Source organism: Loxodonta africana, chromosome 2 (genome assembly GCF_030014295.1).
Source record: "Loxodonta africana isolate mLoxAfr1 chromosome 2, mLoxAfr1.hap2, whole genome shotgun sequence".
Taxonomy (NCBI): domain Eukaryota; kingdom Metazoa; phylum Chordata; class Mammalia; order Proboscidea; family Elephantidae; genus Loxodonta; species Loxodonta africana.
In genome coordinates this window covers 62,420,857-62,443,908 of record NC_087343.1, presented here as the reverse complement: position 1 = coordinate 62,443,908, position 23,052 = coordinate 62,420,857, and the positions used below count along the sequence as shown (strand labels likewise).

The window sequence follows — 23,052 nt, the reverse complement described above, 5'->3', positions numbered from 1 at the left end:
AACGCGGTGAGTAGGACTTAACGGAATAGCTGCATTTAAAAAAAAAACCTTAAAAACTTTACAGTATTGATTGGTGTTATCACTGTGTATCAGCAAAGGGAGATTTAAGTCCACAACAATATACTGAGGTTGGTGCAACAGTGAATGGGGAAATAAAAGTTGTCCTGAAATATTGTTATTATCACATGCAAAAAACTGGCGGATGGATGAGTGGATAAAGGTAATAAATAAGAAATAAAATCATTTCTGGTCAAACATTTTAAAATATGTGTAATATAAACCTCTGTCAAAGATTACTGGCAAGATTTACCACAGGGTTTTTATTCTTTTTCAAAATGCCAGCATGTAAAATGAACATAACATAAAAGATAGTTCACATGTTTAATGTTTAATTTTAAATTCTAAAATTAACCTATTATTTTTTTATTCATTAAGCTACTTTTCAAAGAGTTGGACATTAAATTTAGATATCTAATCAATTACCTATGTTGTCATGAATATAAAATTAGGTTTGGATTCTTTTCACTCTTCAGGTGAAGTTTTAGAGATCATCCAGGATTTAACATGCCCAACCTATCTCTCGAATCCTCTTGGGAACACACTCACAAATCAAAACGTTTTTCTCATTCTTTTATTTTCCTCACATCACTTGCTTGGCAGAAGTAATTTTTTTTTTTTTAACTTGGATTTAAGGTGGGCCTAGCTGGACTTCTTGGCTCATGACATAGTTATCATTGGTTTCTGCATGCATGCATGACCCATTTGAGTGTTTTTTTTTTTTTTAATTGAATTATAATAACACCCATGAACCTGCTATCTAACCCTAGGATTAGATCATTGACAATAACTTATATGGACTTGAATATTCCTCCCCAGTCCTCACCCACACCATATTACTACTACTTTCCATTGTGTGTTTAACACTCCCTTAGTTTTTTAAAATAATATTTTTAGTCAGATATATATGCATGCCTAAACAAAATACTGTTTAGATGTAGTTTTAGAATTTTATAAAAAGGGTAATTTTGTCTTTTTATAACTCAACATTATTAAGATTCAACCATATTAATGTGGATATCTGTAATTCATTCATTTTCACTGTTGCAATATATCCTATTAGATCCCTGGGTGGTGCACGTTGTGTGTGATAGGCTGCTAGCCTACAATTTGGCGGTTCAAGCCCATCTAGTGGTACAGCGAAAGAAAGGCCTGTAGATCTGCTTCCATAAAGGTCACAGCCAAGAAAACCTGTCAGGACCATTTTACTCTGTAATACAGGGGGGTCACTATGGGTCAAAATTGATTCGATGGCTTTTTTTTTTTTTTTTAAATATCCTATTACTTGTATGGAAACCCTGGTGGCATAGTGGTTAAGTGCAAGGCTGCTAACCAAAGGGTTGGCAGTTCAAATTCGCCAGGCACTCCTTGGAAACTCTATGGGGCAGTTCTACTTTGGCCTATAGGGTTGCTATGAGTCGGAATCGACTCGATGGCACTGGGTTTGGTTTTTTTTTTTTTTGATTACTTGTATGCACCAGGATTTATTTATCCATCCTCCTACCAATGAGCATTTGGGCTGTTTCCAGTTGTTTTGCTATTACAAAAAGTGCTGCTATGACTATGCTTGTGTACGTGTCCTGGTACACAGGTACAAGCATTTTTCTGGCTGGGTTGTAGGGCATAAGAATGATAATTTACTCTCCCAGCAGAACTGTATAAGTAAATCGTTCATGCACACCTTCTCCAACTCTGGATATTTTTAGGCTTTCTAAATTGTCTTGATTTTCATTTCCCTGATTATTAATGATGTTAAGAAGCTCATCCTTTTTTCTTTTTTGCTCAAATAGTTTCTCTTCTGTGAAATGCTTGTGTCTTTTGCTCATGCTTCTGTTGTAATTTTTTTCCCCCTATAAATTTGTAGGGGCTCTTTATATGTTCTTGTATTAATTGTTGGTTATATGAACGCAAATACCTTCTCCTAATTTATAGGCATTGTTTTACTTTAAAGTAGCTTTTGATGAATCAAAGTTCCTAATTTTAGTCAGATTAATCTTTTATTATAGAGTTAGTACTTTTTGTGTGTTAAGAAAATTTTCCCTACCCTATATTCAGAACTCATCTCATATTGGCCCTATAGTTATATGCCCATATTTTCTATTAATATTCTAAAGTTTTGCTCTTGACATTTGAATCTTTACTCCACCCAGAATAGATTTTTTGTATATGGCATAAGACAGGAATTTACTTTTTTCTCTATGAAGAAACCATTCATTCTTAGTTCCATTTACTAAATAGTCTCTTCTTTTCTCACCAATCTATTATGACACTCCTGTCATATGTCGAAGTTCCATATATTTGAGGCTCTATTCCTAGGTTCTGCATTCCACTGGGCAGTCTATCTATCCCTGTGATGGAACCAAACTTTCTTAACTGCTGTAGCTCCATTATAAGCCCTGATAGCAGGTAAAGAAAGCCCCTCCCCCTTTTACTCTTCTTTGAAGTGACTTTGCTATTCTTGGTCCTTTCCACTTCCATATAAATTTTACAACCAGCTTGTCAAGCTTCACTAAAATCCCATTGGAATTTTATTGTAGTGGCATTAAATTTACAGATTTATATAAAAATATTTTGTAAGGATTTATCTCCAAAGGAAATTACATTTCTTTCTTTTGTTTTATGAGTTACAATATTGGTCCTGTCCACATGATGGCACTACAAACTGAAAAATCAGATTCATGATCATTTTCACAGTTGGAAAGGATACACCCTAACACACACAGTGTTAGACTTTTATTAAATGCCTGCATATTTTGTAGGCTAGAACTGAATTTCATGTGGAAAGTTCAATAGTCTATCAAATAATTAAGTATATATGGTAAACATATAGTATATGATAATCAAGAAGTTGTAATTGAAATAATAAAAACAATGACAACCGATTCTTTACAATTATTTTACCTTATTGTTAGTTGTTGTTGAGTTGATTCTGACTCATGGTTACCCCATGAATGCTGAGCAGAACTGCTCCACAGGGCTTTTAAGCCTGTGACCTTTCAGAAGCAGATTGCTAGACTTGTCTTCTGAGGTGCCTCTGGGTGAGTTCGAACCACCAACCCTTCAGCTAGGAGTCAAGGGCTTAGCCATTTGCAACACCCAGGGACTCCTATTTTAGAGGATCATAAACAAATATCATAAAGAAGCTCACTATTTACCTATATAATAAAGGCTGGGTGTAAAACTTGGTCTGGACGTGACAGGAGGAGCCCCGGGGGCCCAGTGGTTAAGTGTTTGGCTGCTAACCGAGGGATTGGCAGTTTGAACCCACCAGGCACTGTGGCAGAAATATGTGGCAGTCTGCTTCTGTAAAGATTTACAGCCTTGGAAATCCTACAGGGCGGTTCTACCCTGTCCTCTAGGACCACTATGAGTTGAAACTGACTTGAAGGCAATGGGTTTGGCAATGGGGTGGGACGTTAAGGTAACCCGATGCCATTGAGCAGCCCTATAAGACAGAGTAGAGCTGCCCCATATGGTTTCCAAGGCTGTAATCTTTACAGAAACAGACTGCGGAGCAGCTTGTGGATTTGAACCAGAGAGCTTTCACTTAGCAGCTGAGTGCTTAACCACTGCCCCAGCAGGGGTTCTTGAACACTAAGGTCCAAAAAAAAAAAAAAAAGGCAAAGCCACTGCTGTCAAGTCGATTCTGACTCATAGTGACCCTATAGGACAGAGTAGAACTGCCCCATAGAGTTTCCAAGGAGCACCTGGTGGATTCAAACTGCCGACCTTTTGTTAGCAGCCATAGCACTTAACCATTACACCAGCAGGGTTTCCAAAGTAGTACTTCCCAAATTGGCAAGCCAACTACAGGCTAATGAGTCGGTTGCAAAAATCTAGAGAGCAAAGGTCATCCCTAGGTTCATGAAAAAAGAAAAGGGTTGTGTAATTGTTCCTCTCCACCCCCTAGCCCCACCCCTTATTCCAGCCCTGATAATCTTTGGAGTTAAGAAGCATGCCTGGGCTTGCCCTGAATTTATTAAAGAATAATGAGAAAGGAGAGAGAGAGAAAAGACTTTCCCTACCTACTTTGTAATGCCAATGAGGCCTCATTTCTGTGTTACGTTGTAAATATTTGAGACAATATTTGGTAAATGTACATTTAATCAATTTTTTTTTTTTATACATATGGAAACTTCATAGTCGACTGGAGCAAATCCTTTTTCTAAATTCCTTCCAAGGCATCATTAATCTGGTCTTTTAAATGGTTCTGGAACTCAGTATGGAAACCCTGGTAGGATAGTGTAGTGGTTAAGTGCTATGGCTGCTAACCAAAAGGCTGGCAGTCTGAATCCACCAGGCGCTTCTTGGAAACTTTATAGGGCAGTTCTACCCTGTCCTATAGCGTCACTATGAGTTGGCATTGACTCAACAGCAACGGGTCTGGCTTTTTTTTTTTTTAGAATTCAGTATCAACAAACTACCATATCTTGTTAACTTAGATAAAAAGATTTAAGTATGCTGCTAATAAACATGACTCTAACGTAGATGAAATATATACGGTCGTGTGTTGCTTAACGTCTAGAATATGTTATGTAATTTGGACGTTGTGCGAACACCATATTATATACCGGCAGTCCCTGGGTGGAAACCCTGGTGGTGTAGTGGTTAAGTGCTATGGCTGCTAACCAATAGGTCGGCAGTTAGAATCCGCCAGGTGCTCCTTGGAAACTCTATGGGGCAGTTCTACTCTGTCCCGTAGGGTCGCTATGAGTCGGAATCGACTCGACGGCAGTGGGTTTTTTTGGTTTGGTCCCTGGGTTATGAACTTCTGACTTACGTGAAGCAGTAGTTATGAACCAATCCCCATAAAGCCTATTGTATTAAAAATTAGAGGTACATACAGTGGTTCATAATAATGTGTGCTACTTTGCGACATACATCAAAACATGATTATTATTACTGTATATTATGTTAAAGATGTTTTAGTGTATCTGGAAGTGTTTCTTTAATGTGTTGCATTTGGGAAGCTGTTGAGTTTGCTATGCCCAGTTCAGTCCAATCGGGATTTCTGAATTCTATTATAACCTTATCAGACCACCGATGTATATGAGGACAGATGTTGCCATAGCCTATAGGACAGAGTAGAGCAGCCCCATAGAATTTCCTAGGCTGAAATCTTTCCAGGAGCAGATCACCAGGTCTTTATTCCCTGCAGATCGGCTGGTGGATTTGAACCTACAACCTTTCGGTTAGCAGCTGAGCACTTAACCATTTTGCCACCAGGGCTCCTTGCCTTGCACATACCCGTTGCCATTGAGTTGATTCTGACACACAGCAACCCTACAGGACAGAGTAGGACCGCCCCATACGGTTTCCAAGAAACGCCTGGTGGATTCAAGCTACCGACCTTTTGGTTAGCAGCTGTAGCTCTTAACCTCTATGCCACTTGCACGTAAGTGCTCAATAAACGCTACACTACTGTTATTACAGCAAGAAAAAATATGGTGTTCCTAGGTTAGTAAAATGAGCCCTGGTGGTACAATGGTTATGTGCTCGGCTGCTAACCAAAAGGTCGAATGGTTGTACCCACCAGCCAATCTGTAGAGAAAAGACCTGGCGATCTGTTCCCATGAAGATTACAGTCCAGGAAATACTATGGAGACAGTTCTGCTCTGTCCTATAGGATCACTACGAGTTGGAATTGACTGGAAGGCACACAACAAAAATGACAAAGTAGTAAAACTGAACAGGAGCATCTGGGAACTGGAGACTAACCCACTGTTTTAGCTCACTTGCCTATGCAACTCCCCTCATCCTACCAACGCCCTCTTCAGACAGGCTTGGGTTGACTTTTCCAGCAGAAAGGGAAGGTACATGATAAACAGAGAAAATACTGACGTTGTCAAGGACTTCATTTTGCTTTAATCACCAGTCAATGCCCGTGGAAGCAGCAATAAAAAAATCAAATGACGTATTGCATTGGGCAAAACACCTCTTTAAAATCTTAAAAAGTAAGGATGTCACTTTGACAACTAAGATGAGCCCTGACCCAAGCCACAGTCTTTTCAATTGTCTCATATGCATGAGAAAGCTGAATAAAAAAGGAACACACACACACACAAAAAACAATTCACACATTTGAATTATGGTGTTTATGAAGAATATCGAATATCCCATGGACTGCCTGAAGAACTAACAAATCTGTCTTGGAGAAAGTACAGCCAGAATGCTTCTTAGAAGCAAGGATGGTAAGACTTTGTGCCGCTTACTTTGTACAAGTTAATAGAAGGGACCAATCCCTCTTATTAGGACATCATGCTCGGCAAACTAGGTCATCGGAAAAGAAGAAAGCCACCAATAAGATGGATTGACACAGTGGCTTCAACAATGGGCTCAAACATAGCAACAATTGTGAGGATGGCGCAAGACCAGGCAACATTTTGTTCTGTTATACATAGGGTCTCTATGAGTCAGAGCCCATAAGATGCCATCTAACAACAACACATGGCTTAAGTATTCCCTGGGATGTGCAAAGGTTAAGTGCTCCTCTGCCACCTGAAAGGTTGGCAGCTGGAACCCAACCAGAGGCGCCTCAGAATACAGGCCTGGCGATCTGCTTCCGAAAAGTCACAGCCTTGAAAACCCTCTGGAACTGTTCTACTCTGCACACACAGGGTCACCAGGTGTTAGAATGGAATCCATGGCAACTAACAGCAACATAGCTTAATGGGCCGTTTCAACGACACACTCTGAATAACCAATTCTAAGTAACAAGTGATAAATGATTTCGATTGCAAAACCATAATTAGAACCAACAGCGCTTTTACCACCACTACCCTTCTTTTTTTTTTTTCACCTTTCCAGAAAGTCCCACACTGTAACTACTGCCCACTCAGAACCGCTAGCAGAACTTCTGGAACATTCCACGAGGTGGCGCTCTTGCCTGTCCGTCTTTGGGCAAGCTGAAGTGGAAGCCTTCGCGGGGTGCCAGCCTCCCTCGCCAACGTTAAGGGCAAGTCCTAACCTCCGAAAGGGGCCCGCTCTTTGGGCTGGGCAGAGGCCTCACCGACCTCAAACTCCACCCGAGCTTGGTCAGCACATCTGCCTGCGAGCCGGAGTCCACCTCATTCCAAACGGGCGGTGAGCCCGGAACACCGCGCTCTAAGAACCTTTCCTTTCACCAGGCAGGGCCTTTCCTCGGTGCCTCCAACTACAGGGGAGCTAGTTCGTACGAGCCCGGGGGCGCAGCCGCGGGTGGGCGGCGCTGCGGCGGGCGGCAGCCCCGAAGGCCAGGGAGAGACCTCTGCGTGCCCGTGTAATGGACTCTGGCACACTCACACCTTGACACGAGACGCGTCAGGTCGCGGGTCCGTCAGGAAGGATCTGTGCGGGGTGTAGGGGGGGAACCTGAAGTAAAGTGCCCGACAGGGCGGGCGGCGAGGAGGGGGCGGGGCGGGGCGGGGCGGGGCGTCAGCCTCGTTTGCTTTTTTCAACGCCCAAGCTCCGAGCATTGGAAGAACGGAGTGGCCGTCCGGGAGACGGCCGGGCACCTCAGCGCGCCTCTCTGTAGCGGCGAGAGCTCCCTGCGGACGGCTTCCCAGCCGCGCCCGCCCCCTCAGCGGCCAGCTCCCGAGCCTCACGTCCCGACCTCGGGTTCTGCCCGCGCTCTGGAGGCCGATGGGCGGGGCGTCGTCCGTGACGTCTCAGAGCTTTTCGAGTCTCCGCCCCCTTCCGGGCCCCTATATAAGACGCCGCCGAGCGTTCTCACTCGCACAAGTGGACGAAGGTGCCGGGCGCGGGTTGTGGTGGTTGGGGGGGATCTCGGGCTGGGGCAAATTCGGACGTGTGTCCGCGCCTCGGAGCGGCAGCAGGCAGTGCCGGGCAGCGAGGCAGCCATGGAGCTCTTGCGGACTATCACCTACCAGCCGGCCGCCAGCACCAAGATGTGCGAGCAGGCGCTGGGCAAGGCTTGCGGAGGGGACTCGAAGAAGAAGCGGCAGCAGCAGCACCCCGAGGAGTCGCAGGCGCTGCAGCCCCAGCTGCAGGTGCAGCCGGCGGCCCCGCACCACCATCACCACCACTCGCACTCGGGGACCGAGATCTCGCGGATTATTGTCGACCCCACGACGGGGAAGCGTTACTGCCGGGGCAAAGTGCTGGGCAAGGTGACGAGCGGCGGGCGTCGGGCTGGCAGGCAGGCGGAGGGAGGTCTGCCCGGGCGTGCCCCCGCCCCGGCCGCTTCTTGGCTTCTTGGGGTCCGGTCCCGGCGCAACGGGGCGCCTCACCTGTTCTCCGCTGGCTTTTGTGCGCTGACGGCGCTGGGGATCTGCTTTATTTACGTCCTCAGCTACTGCTCCGTGTGCTTCCCGCAGCCCCAGGAAACTGATCTTGAGCCCACAAACGAAGGCTGTGTACACCCGACAGATCTCCCTCCACCTACCCAGAGAATTGACTTTCTTGACAAATCTATTCAGACACAATTCCCTCACCTTTTCCCCTCCTCCGTAAAGCTTCTCTTTGTCAAGGGAGATAAGAAACTGTTTTAACTACTGTTTTCACGAATGCCGTCTGCCTCTTGAAGTGACTTTAATAAACCAGACTACATTCCCTATTTCCACCTTCCCTTCCCCATAGGTTTTTTTTTTATTATTATTATTTAATTGCCTGCCATCGATTTTTCTGCCATACTTAATTCTGTCTCGGCTTTGTTTCCTTTCAGGGTGGCTTTGCAAAATGTTACGAGATGACAGATTTGACAAACAACAAAGTCTATGCTGCAAAAATTATTCCTCACAGCAGAGTAGCCAAACCTCATCAAAGAGAAAAGGTGTGTATGACTGTTGAGTAAAGTATTTTCTTTGTGTGCAGGGATGGCCCTTCCCTGTTAGGAAAATGTCTTCTGCGTGTGTAAGCGCTGGCTCTTCAGAGGTGGCAGAAGGCTAATATGCCCTATCTTGCTTTTTTCTTTCAGATTGACAAAGAAATAGAGCTTCACAGGATTCTTCACCATAAGCATGTGGTGCAGTTTTATCATTACTTTGAGGACAAAGAAAACATATACATTCTCCTGGAGTACTGCAGCAGAAGGGTAAGTGTTGACTCCGATTTCAGTACATCTGCTTCCCTAAAGCTGACAGGGTATTCACGTTCCATTATATCCGGAATTTTCGCTATGGTGGTTATGATACTGCAACATCAGCTTTCATCACTTGTCCTGCAAAGGGAAACTGATTTTCATAACTTTGTCTGACAGCTTCTGTCTCTCTTTTTCTTCCGTCTTCCTAGTCCATGGCTCATATCTTGAAAGCAAGAAAGGTGTTGACAGAGCCAGAAGTCCGATACTACCTCAGGCAGATTGTGTCGGGGCTCAAGTACCTTCATGAACAAGAAATCTTGCACAGAGATCTCAAACTAGGTAAGCCCTTTCCCCAAAGACTGATTTTTATTTTAGAAAGAGGTTTTTTGTTTTTGTTTTTCTCTTTTTTCTTATCAGTGTTATTAATTGAAATGTGGCCTATACAGTCTTACTGTCGAATGGGTGATTTTAATGTAACAACTGGCTGCCTGCCTCCTGAGTGAATGTGTGTTCTGACACCTTTTCAAAGGAATTCATGTTTCCTTTTGCTTGTCATTTAGGAAACTTTTTTATCAATGAAGCCATGGAGCTAAAAGTTGGAGATTTTGGTTTGGCAGCCAGGCTGGAACCCTTGGAGCATAGAAGAAGGTAAGAGTCAGCAGGATGTATCTTGCTAGGGTTTTGTGGAGAAGAAGATCAAATAGGCCCTGATTAGTTTCCAGTTAATGTTTCAGAGAAGGTCCGTTGATAATAAAATCTATAAACACAACAATGTTAATTTAAGGAAGCATTTATTCAGTGCCTACTGTAGGGTTGCTAGGAGTCAGAATCAATTCGATGGGCACACAACAACGACATGGGCTCAGGCAGGGTACCTTATACCCATACGTTGATAGTCTAAGAAATCTGTCATGTTTGCATGAAATATATGAAAATACTATACTCTCCCTAGAAATCACACTGGTCTGGGTTGGTTAAATACACTTTGTCACTTGAGCTGAAAAAATTGCATATGCATTAAAAAAGTTATCAAAAGCCACTTGAGACCAAATATTTCAAAATAGAAATTCAACATAGTACTTTTAAGGTTTTGTTTCCCATCAAGTCATATCCAGAGAACTAAGTGTAAACGGGCCTGAATAATTTCTAACAAAATCTTGATATTTTGTCCTTCCAGAACAATATGTGGTACCCCAAATTATCTCTCTCCTGAAGTTCTCAACAAACAAGGACATGGCTGTGAATCAGACATCTGGGCCTTAGGCTGTGTAATGTAAGTAAATGCTCCAGAGTGAATTAAAAAGAAAATTTGGAATTACATTTTAACACTTGAAGAGAATTGTTTTATAACTATTACTGAAAGTGTTTTTCACACACAGGTATACAATGTTATTAGGAAGACCCCCATTTGAAACTACAAATCTGAAAGAAACATATAGATGTATAAGAGAAGCAAGGTATACAATACCATCTTCCTTGCTAGCTCCTGCAAAGCACTTAATAGCTAGCATGTTGTCCAAAAATCCAGAAGATCGTCCTAGTTTGGATGACATCATTCGACATGACTTTTTTTTGCAGGTTGGTGTGTAATCTTATGTCTTTTCATTACATGCTATTGATCCCAGTTACGCAACAGGATTCTGACAGCCTTTTCTGATACTCCACAGGGCTTCACTCCAGACAGACTTTCTTCTAGCTGTTGTCATACAGTTCCAGATTTCCATTTGTCAAGCCCAGCTAAGAACTTCTTTAAGAAAGCTGCTGCTGCTCTTTTCGGAGGCAAAAAAGACAAAGCCAGATATATTGATACACATAGTAAGTTATAAGACTTCTCCCCTTTTACGTTTTCAGTGTTATATTTAAATTCAAGAGATTAGTTAAAAGAAGCTTTTATATTAGCATAATTTAGCTAGTATGTTTGTATGCTATTGAACTTTGGCGTTTATAGCATAGTAAATCCACACTGGAAATTATGATTGGCAGCTTTTTGTTTCTTAACCATTAATGTGTGCCCCTTGCATAACTGCAGCTGCTGGCAATGATAAGGTGCTGTTTTTGCCTTGGATGCTTATAAGGTGCTTAATAATGCAAGAGGAGGAAATATGGCTGGCTCTGTTTCTACCTTGATGAGGTAGAGTAACGCTTACAATTCTTTTCTTTGATTTACAGATAGAGTGTCTAAAGAAGATGAAGAAATTTATAAGCTTAGGCATGATTTGAAAAAGACTTCAATAACTCAGCAACCCAACAAACATAGGACAGATGAGGTATGTTGGGGAAGAAAGAAATGGACATAAATACTTTGTATCATTTCCTTTCTTTGTTAATCAGCAGCCAGCCTATGATTACCATGACTCAAGCATGTTCTATTTACTTAAAGCTCTTCTCCTCACCCTTTGAAAGGAATGCCTGTGTCTGTTAGTTTAACCATGCGTGCCATTGCGTTACTGCACTGTCTTTCATCTGGCTGGTGTCCATTGCCAGAACCTGATCTTAACCTGGAAGCCTCAGCCATAAATGAATTTAGATGCTTGACTCATGGCACGATTCTTCTCTCTCCTAAGGAGCTCCAGCTGCCTACCACTGCAGTCGCCAGATCTGGAACACCCGCAGTAGAAAACAAGCAGCAGATTGGGGATGCTATTCGCATGATAGTCAGAGGGACCCTTGGCAGCTGCAGCAGTAGCAGTGAATGTGAGTGGTTGTCATTCTTTTTTTAAATAATAAAACCGTAAATGCCGGTGCTAAATACCAAGTGACTGAAGTCACTTTGTTTCGAAGCTTTAATTCACATGGAAAAGGCCAAATTTATATTTTTCTCCAATTTTTCAGGCCTTGAGGACAGTACCATGGGGAGTGTTGCAGATACAGTGGCCAGGGTTCTTCGAGGATGTCTGGAAAACATGCCAGAAGCTGACAGCATTCCCAAAGAGCAGCTGAGTACCTCGTTTCAGTGGGTCACCAAATGGGTTGATTACTCCAACAAGTACGGCTTCGGGTATCAGCTTTCAGACCATACAGTCGGTGTCCTTTTCAACAATGGTGCTCACATGAGTCTCCTTCCAGATAAAAAGTAAGTGTATCCAGTGAATGAAATCCCGTTAGCCTTTAGTCTTGGGACTGAAGAAATCTGAAAAACAGCAACTAACTGCTGCTTCTATTTATTTTTTCTCTTCTCTCCTTATCGTTGCTGCTTTTTAGGACAGTTCACTATTACGCAGAGCTTGGCCAGTGCTCTGTTTTCCCAGCAACAGATGCCCCTGAACAATTCATTAGTCAAGTGACGGTGCTGAAGTACTTTTCTCATTACATGGAGGAAAACCTCATGGATGTAAGTACTCTGGCTTTTGACCAGTGATATTGGAAGTGTAGTCCGTAGTCCAGTAGCATCTGCATCACCTTGAAGCTTGTTAGAATTCAGATTCTCATGTCCTGACCTAGATCCACAGAATCAGTATTTCCGGGAGGTAGGGCCCAAAATCTTCACATGATTCAGATGTTTCCTGAAGTTTGAGCCACATTCGCTTAGATGAATTGAGCACATACTGCGAAATCTTTCTAGGCACCAGCTAATTCTTTTAATCTCTTCCAGGGTGGAGATCTGCCTAGTGTTACTGATATTCGAAGACCTCGGCTCTACCTCCTTCAGTGGCTCAAATCTGACAAAGCCTTAATGATGCTCTTCAACGATGGCACCTTTCAGGTAAATTCATCTTTCAGAAAACTGAGTGTTAATTTCCTGAAAACTATTTTTCACCTGGCCAGTGTAATTACTAGACTTTGACGTTTCTAGTTCTTGAGTATTTTGAAAGATCTAATCTCTACATTAATTTTTTTAAAGGTGAATTTCTACCATGATCATACAAAAATCATCATCTGTAGCCAAAGTGAAGAATACCTCCTCACTTATATTAATGAGGATAGGATATCGACGACGTTCAGACTGACAACCCTGCTGATGTCTGGCTGTTCGTTAGAATTAAAAAATCGTATGGAATATGCTCTGAACATGCTCTTACAGAGATGTAATTAAAGAACTTTTTGAATGGACCCTATGGGACTCCTCTTTTCCACTGTGAGATCTACAGGGAAGCCAGTAGAGTGATCTACAGCATGTTGAAGAAGATGGACAGGTGGTGGTACGAAAACAACGCCTCTGTGGCCTGCTGGACTGAGTGGGACCAGAGCAGGCTGAAGCATACAATTCTTGACTTTGGACTAATCCAAGCGTGAACCAGGATGCAGTTTTTCTCAATATACCTGCTTTTAAAAGGTTGTTCAGACAGTTTTGCTGAAAGATGCATTGACTCTTCTCTCTGAAGAGAGCATTTCAGACAGAGGACTTGGAACTGTGAATATACTTCCTGAAGGGGAGGGAGAAGGGAGGAAGCTCCCACGTTGTTTAAAGGCTGTAATTGGAGCAGCTTTTGGCTGCTTAACTGTGAACTATGGCCATATATAATTTTTTTTTTTTTAGTTAATTTTTGAAGACATTAGTGGCTGGAAAAGTGCATTCCTTGTTAATAAACTTTTTATTTATTACAGCCCAAAGAGCAGTATTTATTATCAAAACTTTTTTTTTTTTATGTTGACCATTTAAAACTGTTGGCAATAAAGAGTATGGAAAAGCAGAAACCGCTCTCCTGTGTTCAGTGTGGTGTATCACTGTATCACAGCACTTCTAATAATGGGTTCTTGGCTCTGTTTTGGCATGGCAAGTGTACAGAAGGACATGGACAAAGATCTTTAATTTTTCTAATCATAATTGATGAGAAGTTCAATCATAAACTTCTGGGTATATCTAGCTTGAAAAGACTAACAAAAATACCACTCTTCCTGCAACCAAAATATAGGCTTCCTACTAAATTGAAAACCAATGGCTCTCCGGAGTCTTCCCTCAAAAATAATTTAGCTTGGAGCTGAAAACTGGAGTAATCCTGTAGAAACAAAAATCCAAAAACCAAAGTCATTGCCATTGAGTCGATTCCACCTCATGGCAATCCCCATGTGTTACAGAGTAGAAGTGCTCCATAGGGTTTTCTTGATGATAATCTTCATGAAGTAGATTGCCAGACCTTTCTTCCATGGTGCCACTGGGTGGGTTCAAACTGCCAACCTTTAGGCTAGTAGATGAGTATACGCCATTTGTGCCACCCAGGAATTGAAAGCTGGAATAATCCTGCGTAAACAGATCTCTGTTTGTAAGTGTAAATCAGCACAGGAAGTTTATCTTCATATGGGCAGAACTCTGCATTATAACCCTTGCACCACCTAAATGTGTTACTCAGCTTGAACCTGCCTAAACACTTCTAGTGCTGCTGGCAGTACTAGCACACAATTGCAGTAGTGGGGAGTACTTTGAAACAAGTCATTTTCCTTTCCTCTAGTGCATGGTGGTTGAGACGTGGTGTGGGAACAAAGATACGCTTTTAGGCTATCAGATTATTCAAGAGGCAAGTCTGAGAAGAGGTTTTCTTTTCCAGAGGGATCTACTCTTTGACAACTGTAAAGAAAAGCTGCTCATCCTGTTACTCTGAAATTACAGAGTTACCTGCAATAGATGCAAATAATTTTTTTTGTTAAACTCTAACCCCACTGTAAGGAAAATACGGTACTAGGAAAGGAGCCCTTGAGTTCAGTAGGCTCTGTATACACTGTATGGTACAGTGTAGGGACGGGGATTGTACTTTAAACTCTGAGCCTGGTGTATTTTATAAATAAAGGCCAAAGTTGGGAAATTTATTGTGCATATTTCACAGGTCCTAGGTTAACTCCTACTGGCTGGAGTTCTCTGGCCATGTATATAACCTCAGTCTTTGTTAAATAGCTTATAGTAATAGCTCAAAAAAAAAAAAAAAAGTAATTGCACTGTAATAGCTGGGTGTGCAGAAGTAGAATCTATTTTTATTCTTATAAGCAGAGATGAAACAAGAGTTTGCCAATAGTAAGAACAATAGTAATGATTTTCACACGGTAACATGGTACATTACTTCACAGTTTTAAAATATGCACTTAGCCATACTTGTATGTACTGAATATCCACCGTGTGCCAGGTTGAGGGCACAGCATTGGAGATGGAGTATGAACCCGTGCTTCTCCCTGCCCTCAAGGAAGTCACAGCAGAGTGGAAGAGACAGTACATTTACCTACCAGTCTGATAAGTGCTATTGTAGTATGCTTTAGGTATGCATTGAGTGTTCTGGGAATGGAGAACAGGAATCATAAGGAAGGAGCATCAGGCAGGTGGTGGACTCAGATAATAGAATCCAGAGAAGGAAAGGATTTTAGCATTGAGTTTTGAAAGATGTTAGCTTCTGAGGAGTCAGGCCCTGTGCACAGCAGAAAAAATTGCTGCCCAGTCCTGCACAATCCCCAGAATAGGTTGCTGATCAGACCTTTGTGATCTGTAGGGTTTCATTGACTGATTTTTGGAAATAGATTGCCAGGCTTTTCTTCCATGTCTGTCTTAGTCTGGAAGATCCACCGAAACCTGTCCAGCATCATAGCAACATGTAAACCTCCACTGACAGGGGGTGGTGACTGCGCATGGTATGATTTGGCTGGGAATTGAACCAGGTCTCCTGCATGGAAAGCAAGAATTCTGCCACTGAACTACCGCTGCCCCCCTTCAAAGATGAATAGGGGTTAAATAGAATGATGAGCTAGGATAGGGTGTTCTTAGCAGAGGGGATGACATGTGCAGAAGCCCTAGTATGAGAGAATTTGCTGGAGAAGTAGGTAGGTCTGAAACATCATAGATAAAAGCTGGAAAAGATAAGACAGTGATGTATCCCATATACCACTCCAAGGCACTTAGGTTGTATCTTGAAGGCAATGTGTAGCTACTGAGAGATTTTAAGGAGGAGAGTGATATAAATCATTCTGTGGGCAGAGGGGATATGGGTGGAGAACAAGAAGGAGAAAGCCCAAAGGGAAAAGAGATTAATGTGATCCAGGTGAGAAAGGACAGGAGCCTTACTCATGAAAAATAGCAAATAAAGAGTTAGGCAAGCAGTAGTAGATCCTTTGGCTTGTCTGGTTCATTTCAGTATCCCCAGTGCCAGGCACCAGACCATGCATGAGCCAGTCAAGTTTTGAATGAATGAATGAGTAAATGAAGACAGATGTATGAGTGTGTGTGTGTATGTGTGTGTGTGTGTGTGTGTGTGGAGTGGGGGGGGGCGCAGCTTAGGACATTGATTTAGTAGGACTTGTCATCTGATTGACCGTAGAACCTGAGAAAGAGTGCAGGGGTTAGGATGATTGGCTGGGGCAGCCAACAGGGGAAAGATGATATACTGTGGTACCATTCACTGAAATAAATTGAGAATATAGAAAGAAAACATATTTGGGGAAATATAATGAGCTTAGTTTAGGGCATGTTGAGTTAGACCTGCATGGGGTTACTTAAATAGGTCTAAAAAAACAGCTGGGCATACATATCTGTATCTCAAGAGAGAGCTAGATTTGGAGTAACCAGATTTTGGAAAAAACGGAGTTTGGGTAGAATTCCATGGTCCCTTCTATCCAGCAGCATTTTTGTGTGTGTGTGTGGAGGGGGATGAGGGGAGGCAGTACTGAGAAAATTTGCAACCTAGCAGTGTTGATAAACCTTTACAGTGGGGGAAGGAGAATGAAGAATTCACAATGAAATTATGCTCTTTCAAACAAAGGAACCCTGAATTCTATAAAGAAGGGTTCCAAAATAACAGATGTGTTTAATGAATTACTTTGATCCCCAAGAATATTTCTCTTGTAGCCATTCCAAATCCTAATAATTTATAGCGTGAGATAAAAGGTAGTCTTTAAAGATGTACCAGTTTTGACATGTGGTAACAGCTACTTTCAGCTAAGTGTGGGGTGGCCATAGTAGTAACCTGTGTTCCTAATTAACTTCTCATTTAAGAGATATTTGACCTTTATTGCTTTTATATCCTAAAGTCCCTGTGATGTAAATGGTTAATGCAATTAGTTGCAAACCCAAAAAGTTGGATGTTCGAGCCCATCCAGAGACACCTCAGAGAAAGTACTGGTGATTTACTGCTGAAAAGCCAGCCACTGAAAACCCTGTGGAGCACAGTTCCACTCTGACACACATGGTGTTACCATGAGTCGGAGATGACTTGATGGCAACCCGTATTATTATTATTACTTTTATATCTTGGTCCTCTCAACTCATCAAGAATGCTTTCTAAATGTAACTTTATGTTTGCTAGGAAGGAAGAATGTTGTTATTATGTGCCCTCTAGTTGGTTCCAACTCATGTTGTTCTTGTTAGGTGCCATTGACTCAGTTCTGACTCATAGCAACCCTGTGTACAACAGAACGAAACATGGCCCTGTCCTGGGCTATCCTCACAATCATGGCTGTGTTTGAGACCATTGCTGCAATTACTGTGTCAGTCCATCTCATTGAGGGTCTTTCTCTTTTTCACCGACCCTCTACTTTACCAAGCATAATGTCCTTCTCCAGAGACTGGCACTTCCTGATAACAGTCTGAAAACATGTTCAAAGTATATGAGATGAAGTCTCATCATTCTGGTTGTGCTTCTTCCAAGACAGATCTGTTCATTCTTCTGGCAGTCCATAATGTATTTAATATTCTTTGCCAACACCATAATTCAAAAGCATCAATTCTTCTTTGGTTTTCCTTATTCATTGTCAGACTTCACACCTTAGTACTCAAAGTGATATCCTTGCTTTTCAACACTTTACAGAGGCCTTTTGGAGCAGATTTGCCCAACACAATACCTTATCTGATTCTTGTCTACTGCTTCCATGGGTGTTGATGGTGAATCCAAGTAAAATGAAAGCCTTGACAACTTCAATCTTTTCTCCTTTTATCATGATGTTGCTTGTTGGCCCAGTTATGAGGATTTTTGTTTTCTTTATGTTGTGGCGTAATCCATACTGAAGTCTGTAGTCTTTGATATTCATCAGTAAGTGTTTCCTCTTTCATTTCAGCAAGCAAGGTTGTGTCATCTGCTTATTATGGATTGTTAGTGTGTCTTCCTCCAATCCTGATGCCTCATTCCTCTTCATACAGTCCACCTTATTGGCTTATTTGCTCAGCATACAGATTGAATAAGTGTGGTGAAAGGATACAAAGCTGACAGACACCTTTTCTGACTTTAAACCGTGCAGTATTCCCTAGTTTTTTTTCGTACACTGCCTATGTATAGGTTCCTCATGAGCACAATTAAGTGTTTTGGAATTCCCATTCTTCCCATTCTTCCCATTATTATCAAAAATTTATGATCCACACAGTCAAATGCCTTTGCATAGTCAATAAAACACAAGGAAACATCTTCCTGGTATTCTCTGCTTTCATCTGAGATCCATCTGGCATCAGCAATGATATTCTTTTTTCCGTGTCCTCTTCTGAATTCGGATTGAATTTCTGGCAGTTGCCTGCAGATGCACTGCTTGCAATCTCTTTTGAACAATCTTTAGCAAAATTTTACTTGTGTGTGATTAATGATATTGTTCGATTATTTCTACATTCTGTTGGATCACCTTACTTTGGTATGGGTACAAATATGCATCTTTTCCAATTGGTTGGCCGGGTAAATCTTTCTTGATTTTAAACCACATGGTGTTCCCTTGATCTGTTCTAATGACTGCCTCTTGGTATATGTACAGGTACCACATGAGCACAATTAAGTGTTCTGGAATTTCCGTTCTTTAAAATGTTATCCATAATATGTTATGATGCACACGTTTCAGCAAGTAAGGTTGCATCATTTGTGTATTGCAGGTTGTTAATGAGTATTTCTTCAATCCTGATGCCACCTTTTTCTTCATATACTCTAGGTTCTCAGATTATTTGCTCAGTGATTCCTAGCAACTGTATATGACAGAGTAGAACTGCCCTATAAGTTTTCCTAGGCTGAAATCTTTACAGGAGCAGAATGTCAGGTCTTCTCTCCTGTGGAGCTGCTGGTAGGTTCAAACTGCTGCACTTTCAGTTATCAATTGAGTACTTAATCATTGCGCCGACAGGGCTCCTTGAGAGGAAGCATTCTACAGTGGAAAAAAAAGAAAAAAAAATTTTTTTTTTTCTTTGAGCTTTGGAATTAGCCCTGAGTTCATATTCCTGTTCAATCACGTATTAGTCATATAATCTTCAATAAGTACTTAGATTCTCTGAACCTCAGTTTTCTCATTTGTGAAGATTAAACAGAAACCCGTAGATTCCATTTTGTTTTTTCATGACTTGCAAGAGATTCTTGACTATAGATGCTTAGATGCATGCTTTCTTCTAGCACTTGTTTATGCCTTATTAACTTTAGTAATGGAAAACATTTCTTTCTTTGAATTGCCACAGTGAAATTATATTAGTTAAACTAAATTGAAAAGTTAAACTTCCATATGCAGCATTCGAATCTAATATCATGGTTCATCAATGTTTGGAGTTCAGTTAAATAGACTATATGGATTTTGCTCCTGAGATTAGCCTTATAATACATTTATATATAAAACAAAATTGGTTTTAATGATTAAAGTGCAATAATTTCCCTTCTGATTTGAGATAAAAATAATAAATTTACTGAGCTGCTTAATGCTGTGAAATACTGAATGATTAGATACTTTATCCCAACCACACAAGTTAGAATAAGAGTTCTCTTCTAGACTTGTAACAGATCAGTGCTACAAGAAACCAGGTAACAGTCCTAAAGGAACTAAAATAAACAATACCTTTCTTTTGTCCTCCTATGGGATCAATGGTGGTAGAATTGTGTTTAAAGTTGTGACCACATAACTAGACAATGTCAAGAGAATTTCAGTGAGCTATCAATTTAATATCTGATTTGTGTGGTCCTACTAAACAGAAGGAATGCAAAAAAAGAACGTAGGGCTATATTCATTTCAAAGACAGAACTATATGAAAAATGACTAAATATCTCAAGAGGTAAAGAAATGCAAAACCCTAACAGACCAAAAATCCCTGGGAGGGAATTCGGACAGAGAATTAGATAACGATATAACTAGCAGTATGCTGTAAATGTTCAACAACCAGTTTGCTTGGGTTGGGGGTAGCCCTGAATTGTTGCCCTTGCTGATTTCAATGCTGTAAATTCTTTCACGATGGCGAACACCAAGCTACCAGTGTTACATCACCAGCGGTGTATCTACAGAAAATAACGCCTATGGCAATTAGTTGTAAATTACTGAATCATCTCTCACAGATGGCCCTGGAAACCGAGATGGCCGATAGAAACTGCTCATCACCCCCCCACCCAGGTGGAGCCCAGGGCACTTGCCATACCTGCCATACCTTAGATACTCCTCTGCACATCACTGAGCATGAAGTTGGAAAGAGATCCATAGTAGTATACTATTATTTCCCTCCATATAACTAACTGCAATAGATGTAAATAACTTCAAGAACACAGATAATAGTAAAACGTGATAAAACAATTAGTGATGGATTTTGAATATTTATTACCTTTATTTTCAATATACTTTAATTATAAGTTTATATGATTTAATTTTTATTAATGGCTCTGTTTAATAATCATCTTTTATAATTTCTGAAATGTTAACCATCAGCTTTCCAGAGCCTGTATAGACCAGCTCCAGCACAGCAGCTAGTCTGACTAAAACTCGGGTATGAACTACGTAAAACATGGAACGTTTTAAAACATTCTCAAGTAATTGCAATGGAGATTTCAGATACAATGTTAAATTTCAAAAGTCTTTTGAAAAAACTTTATGATCGAGCACTATTGGCTTTGCATTTCTACATATGAACAATCAGCTGAAGATGAGAAGCACCTGCCCTCTCTAGAAAAGACAAGCCTACCCTACGGTTCTCACCTGACTGCTTCACTTACTTGGTTTCTCCAGATATTTGGATGTGAACTCTGTCTTAGAGTCAGATGAAACTTTTAGGAGACCTATCTATTTTCAAAAGCTGATAAACTGATTATGAAAGTTGGTTTTAGTTCTATGAAGTGTATTTTGGATAATTTGGGGGAAAGTATGGATTTCACCAATAGCACCTTCTTGAGGTTTTCAAATGTGATTAAGCTAAGTGGTTTTAAAGGTGGATTAGAGCTGATTAAATCAATATTGCCTCATTCTCATTCAATTGATGAAATTTGGGATAAAGGTGAATTTAGAAATTTAGTAGAATAACAACAAAAAATTGTTTCTAATTTAACCACACTGTTGGTTCAAATTTAAACTTCTGTAGCATAATCACCACTTCCTTCTTCAGACTCTTTGACAGACTCAATTTACTAATTCTGAAATATCTGAACTCTCTTCATTTCTTTTACCTATGATAGAGATCATTGCTTCACTAGAGGTGAAGCAATATATGTGGATGGTGAAGCTACAGCTTTATTGCTGCAAGTTTCATCTGCCACACATGGGTTTGACTTCCACGTATTCTTTAATGACAAACTTCCGTGTTATATTCACTTTCCTGTAGACATGGCTGATAGTTTCACTAGAGAGACTGAAGATTAAATGCCGAGGAACATTCTCAATAAAGATTAGTCATAGGGAGGGGCAATCAATTGAGTTAAGCCCAAGAGAAGCATTAGGCTTTCTAATTTTATCTAAATAATATAATTGCAGTTGAAACAGTTAAATCTTTCCCCAAATATTTTCTGCCCAGATGATTAAGAAACATAATAAATTTTGAGTTTTGTAATAAATGAATCTAATATAGTCTTCTCAGGTTTTTTTTTTTTTTCCCCAGTACCATGCATGTATGTGTGTATATATACACACACACACACACGTGCACGCACATTTTAAGTCAATTGCTTTACAATTGTTCAAGTGAGAAGAAAGTGGTCAACAGTAGAGACACTTTTTTTTATTTTAATACTCACAGACTGAACTTGAAAATATCGTTGAAAATGGGCTTTTATAATTGCCTTCAGGGATAGCAATGAAAACACAATTGTCTGACCTGAATATCAGCATGCAAATTAATACATTTTTAAAGTGTCAACTGTATGGGGAAAAAATAACTATTAGCCTCAAAGGAAATTAGCTACTTAATTTCTTTTTGTTTAAAATATAAAACTTATAGCAAAAAATAATTTACCAAAATGAGAAACATTATGTACCTAAAAACAAACAAAAATAAGCAAATATATGGTGCAGCAGGAAAAACTTGGAATTTCGTTCACATGTATCAAGGTTGAAGCAGCTAGGCCATTGGTTCCCAGAGTAATCATGAATAAGATACCACTTAATTATAATTTTTCTCATCTGTAAAATAAAAATAATAATAAAAATTATATTAGAATCTATTAAGATGAAGAATAAGATATTGAGAATATTCGGCAATTTTTGACCACCACAAAAGTAATGTCTTCTGGTTCAACGTAAGAAAATAAAGGAGAAATGAAAATGCTAGTTTTCTCCCCTCTCTAATTATTTTAATATTGTATATTTATTAAGATCTTCCTGTGCACATTACCTCTTTACTTCATTTATGTCAACATCGTGGTTATCTATATTCCATATTATATTATACTGTTGCCATTCAATAAAAACTATATCTAATATTTAATTAAATTATTATTAGAGGTTTTCAATTACTAATTGTTTTATTTATGATGCTCCTGGGATAAGCAAGTTGAGAAATGTCCCCAAAAGTAAGAGCAATTTACCTTCTTTTGACTGACAAAATCAAAGGCAATTCACATGAACATTTCCTGCATTTTGAGTTCTCTTTTTTTACTTTTTCTTTTTGAAGTCATTTCTCAACTATCTTCAGGAAAATTCCCCAACTGTATTCTAAAGAACAGCATATTTTCTTGAGGTCATACAATATCCCCTGAAATAACAAGCAAACAAAAAAACCCAACATTCTACTGGAAAATTTTTTAGGGCAATACCAGTAAATAAAATTAAACAACTTTCTTTAAGTCAAGACTTCTCAGGAAACTTAATATGCTAAATCTTCATTGTGAATCTGCAAGAAAAGGAGAGAATATGAAGGTTTTTCC

At 40.4% G+C, this 23,052-nt stretch overlaps 1 protein-coding gene across 2 annotated transcripts; it reads left to right on the top strand.

Moving 5' to 3' along the window:
- The first annotated feature begins 7,762 nt into the window (after positions 1 to 7,762).
- PLK2 (polo like kinase 2) lies at positions 7,763 to 14,988 on the top strand. 2 transcript variants are annotated; one of them, XM_003408050.4, is made up of 14 exons: positions 7,763 to 8,165; positions 8,720 to 8,827; positions 8,972 to 9,088; positions 9,286 to 9,415; positions 9,637 to 9,724; positions 10,254 to 10,349; positions 10,456 to 10,654; positions 10,744 to 10,891; positions 11,246 to 11,343; positions 11,641 to 11,770; positions 11,909 to 12,149; positions 12,278 to 12,407; positions 12,669 to 12,779; positions 12,918 to 14,988. In XM_003408050.4, exons 1-14 carry the CDS (start codon positions 7,896 to 7,898, stop codon positions 13,107 to 13,109), a joined length of 2,058 nt encoding a protein of 685 aa, XP_003408098.1. In that variant the 5' UTR covers positions 7,763 to 7,895; the 3' UTR covers positions 13,110 to 14,988. The 2 variants fall into 2 exon arrangements, with proteins under 2 accessions (XP_003408098.1, XP_023401240.1); XM_023545472.2 differs by lacking the exon at positions 8,720 to 8,827.
- Positions 14,989 to 23,052: the final 8,064 nt, after the last annotated feature.

Excerpts from the sequence above, each read along its gene's own strand:
- PLK2 (XM_003408050.4), top strand. The coding sequence starts at position 7,896 with ATGGAGCTCTTGCGGACTATCACCTACCAGCCGGCCGCCAGCACCAAG. Across the intron at positions 12,408-12,668 it reads TGGAGGAAAACCTCATGGAT|GGTGGAGATCTGCCTAGTGT; the intron begins GTAAGTACTCTG and ends AATCTCTTCCAG. Across the intron at positions 12,780-12,917 it reads TCAACGATGGCACCTTTCAG|GTGAATTTCTACCATGATCA; the intron begins GTAAATTCATCT and ends ATTTTTTTAAAG.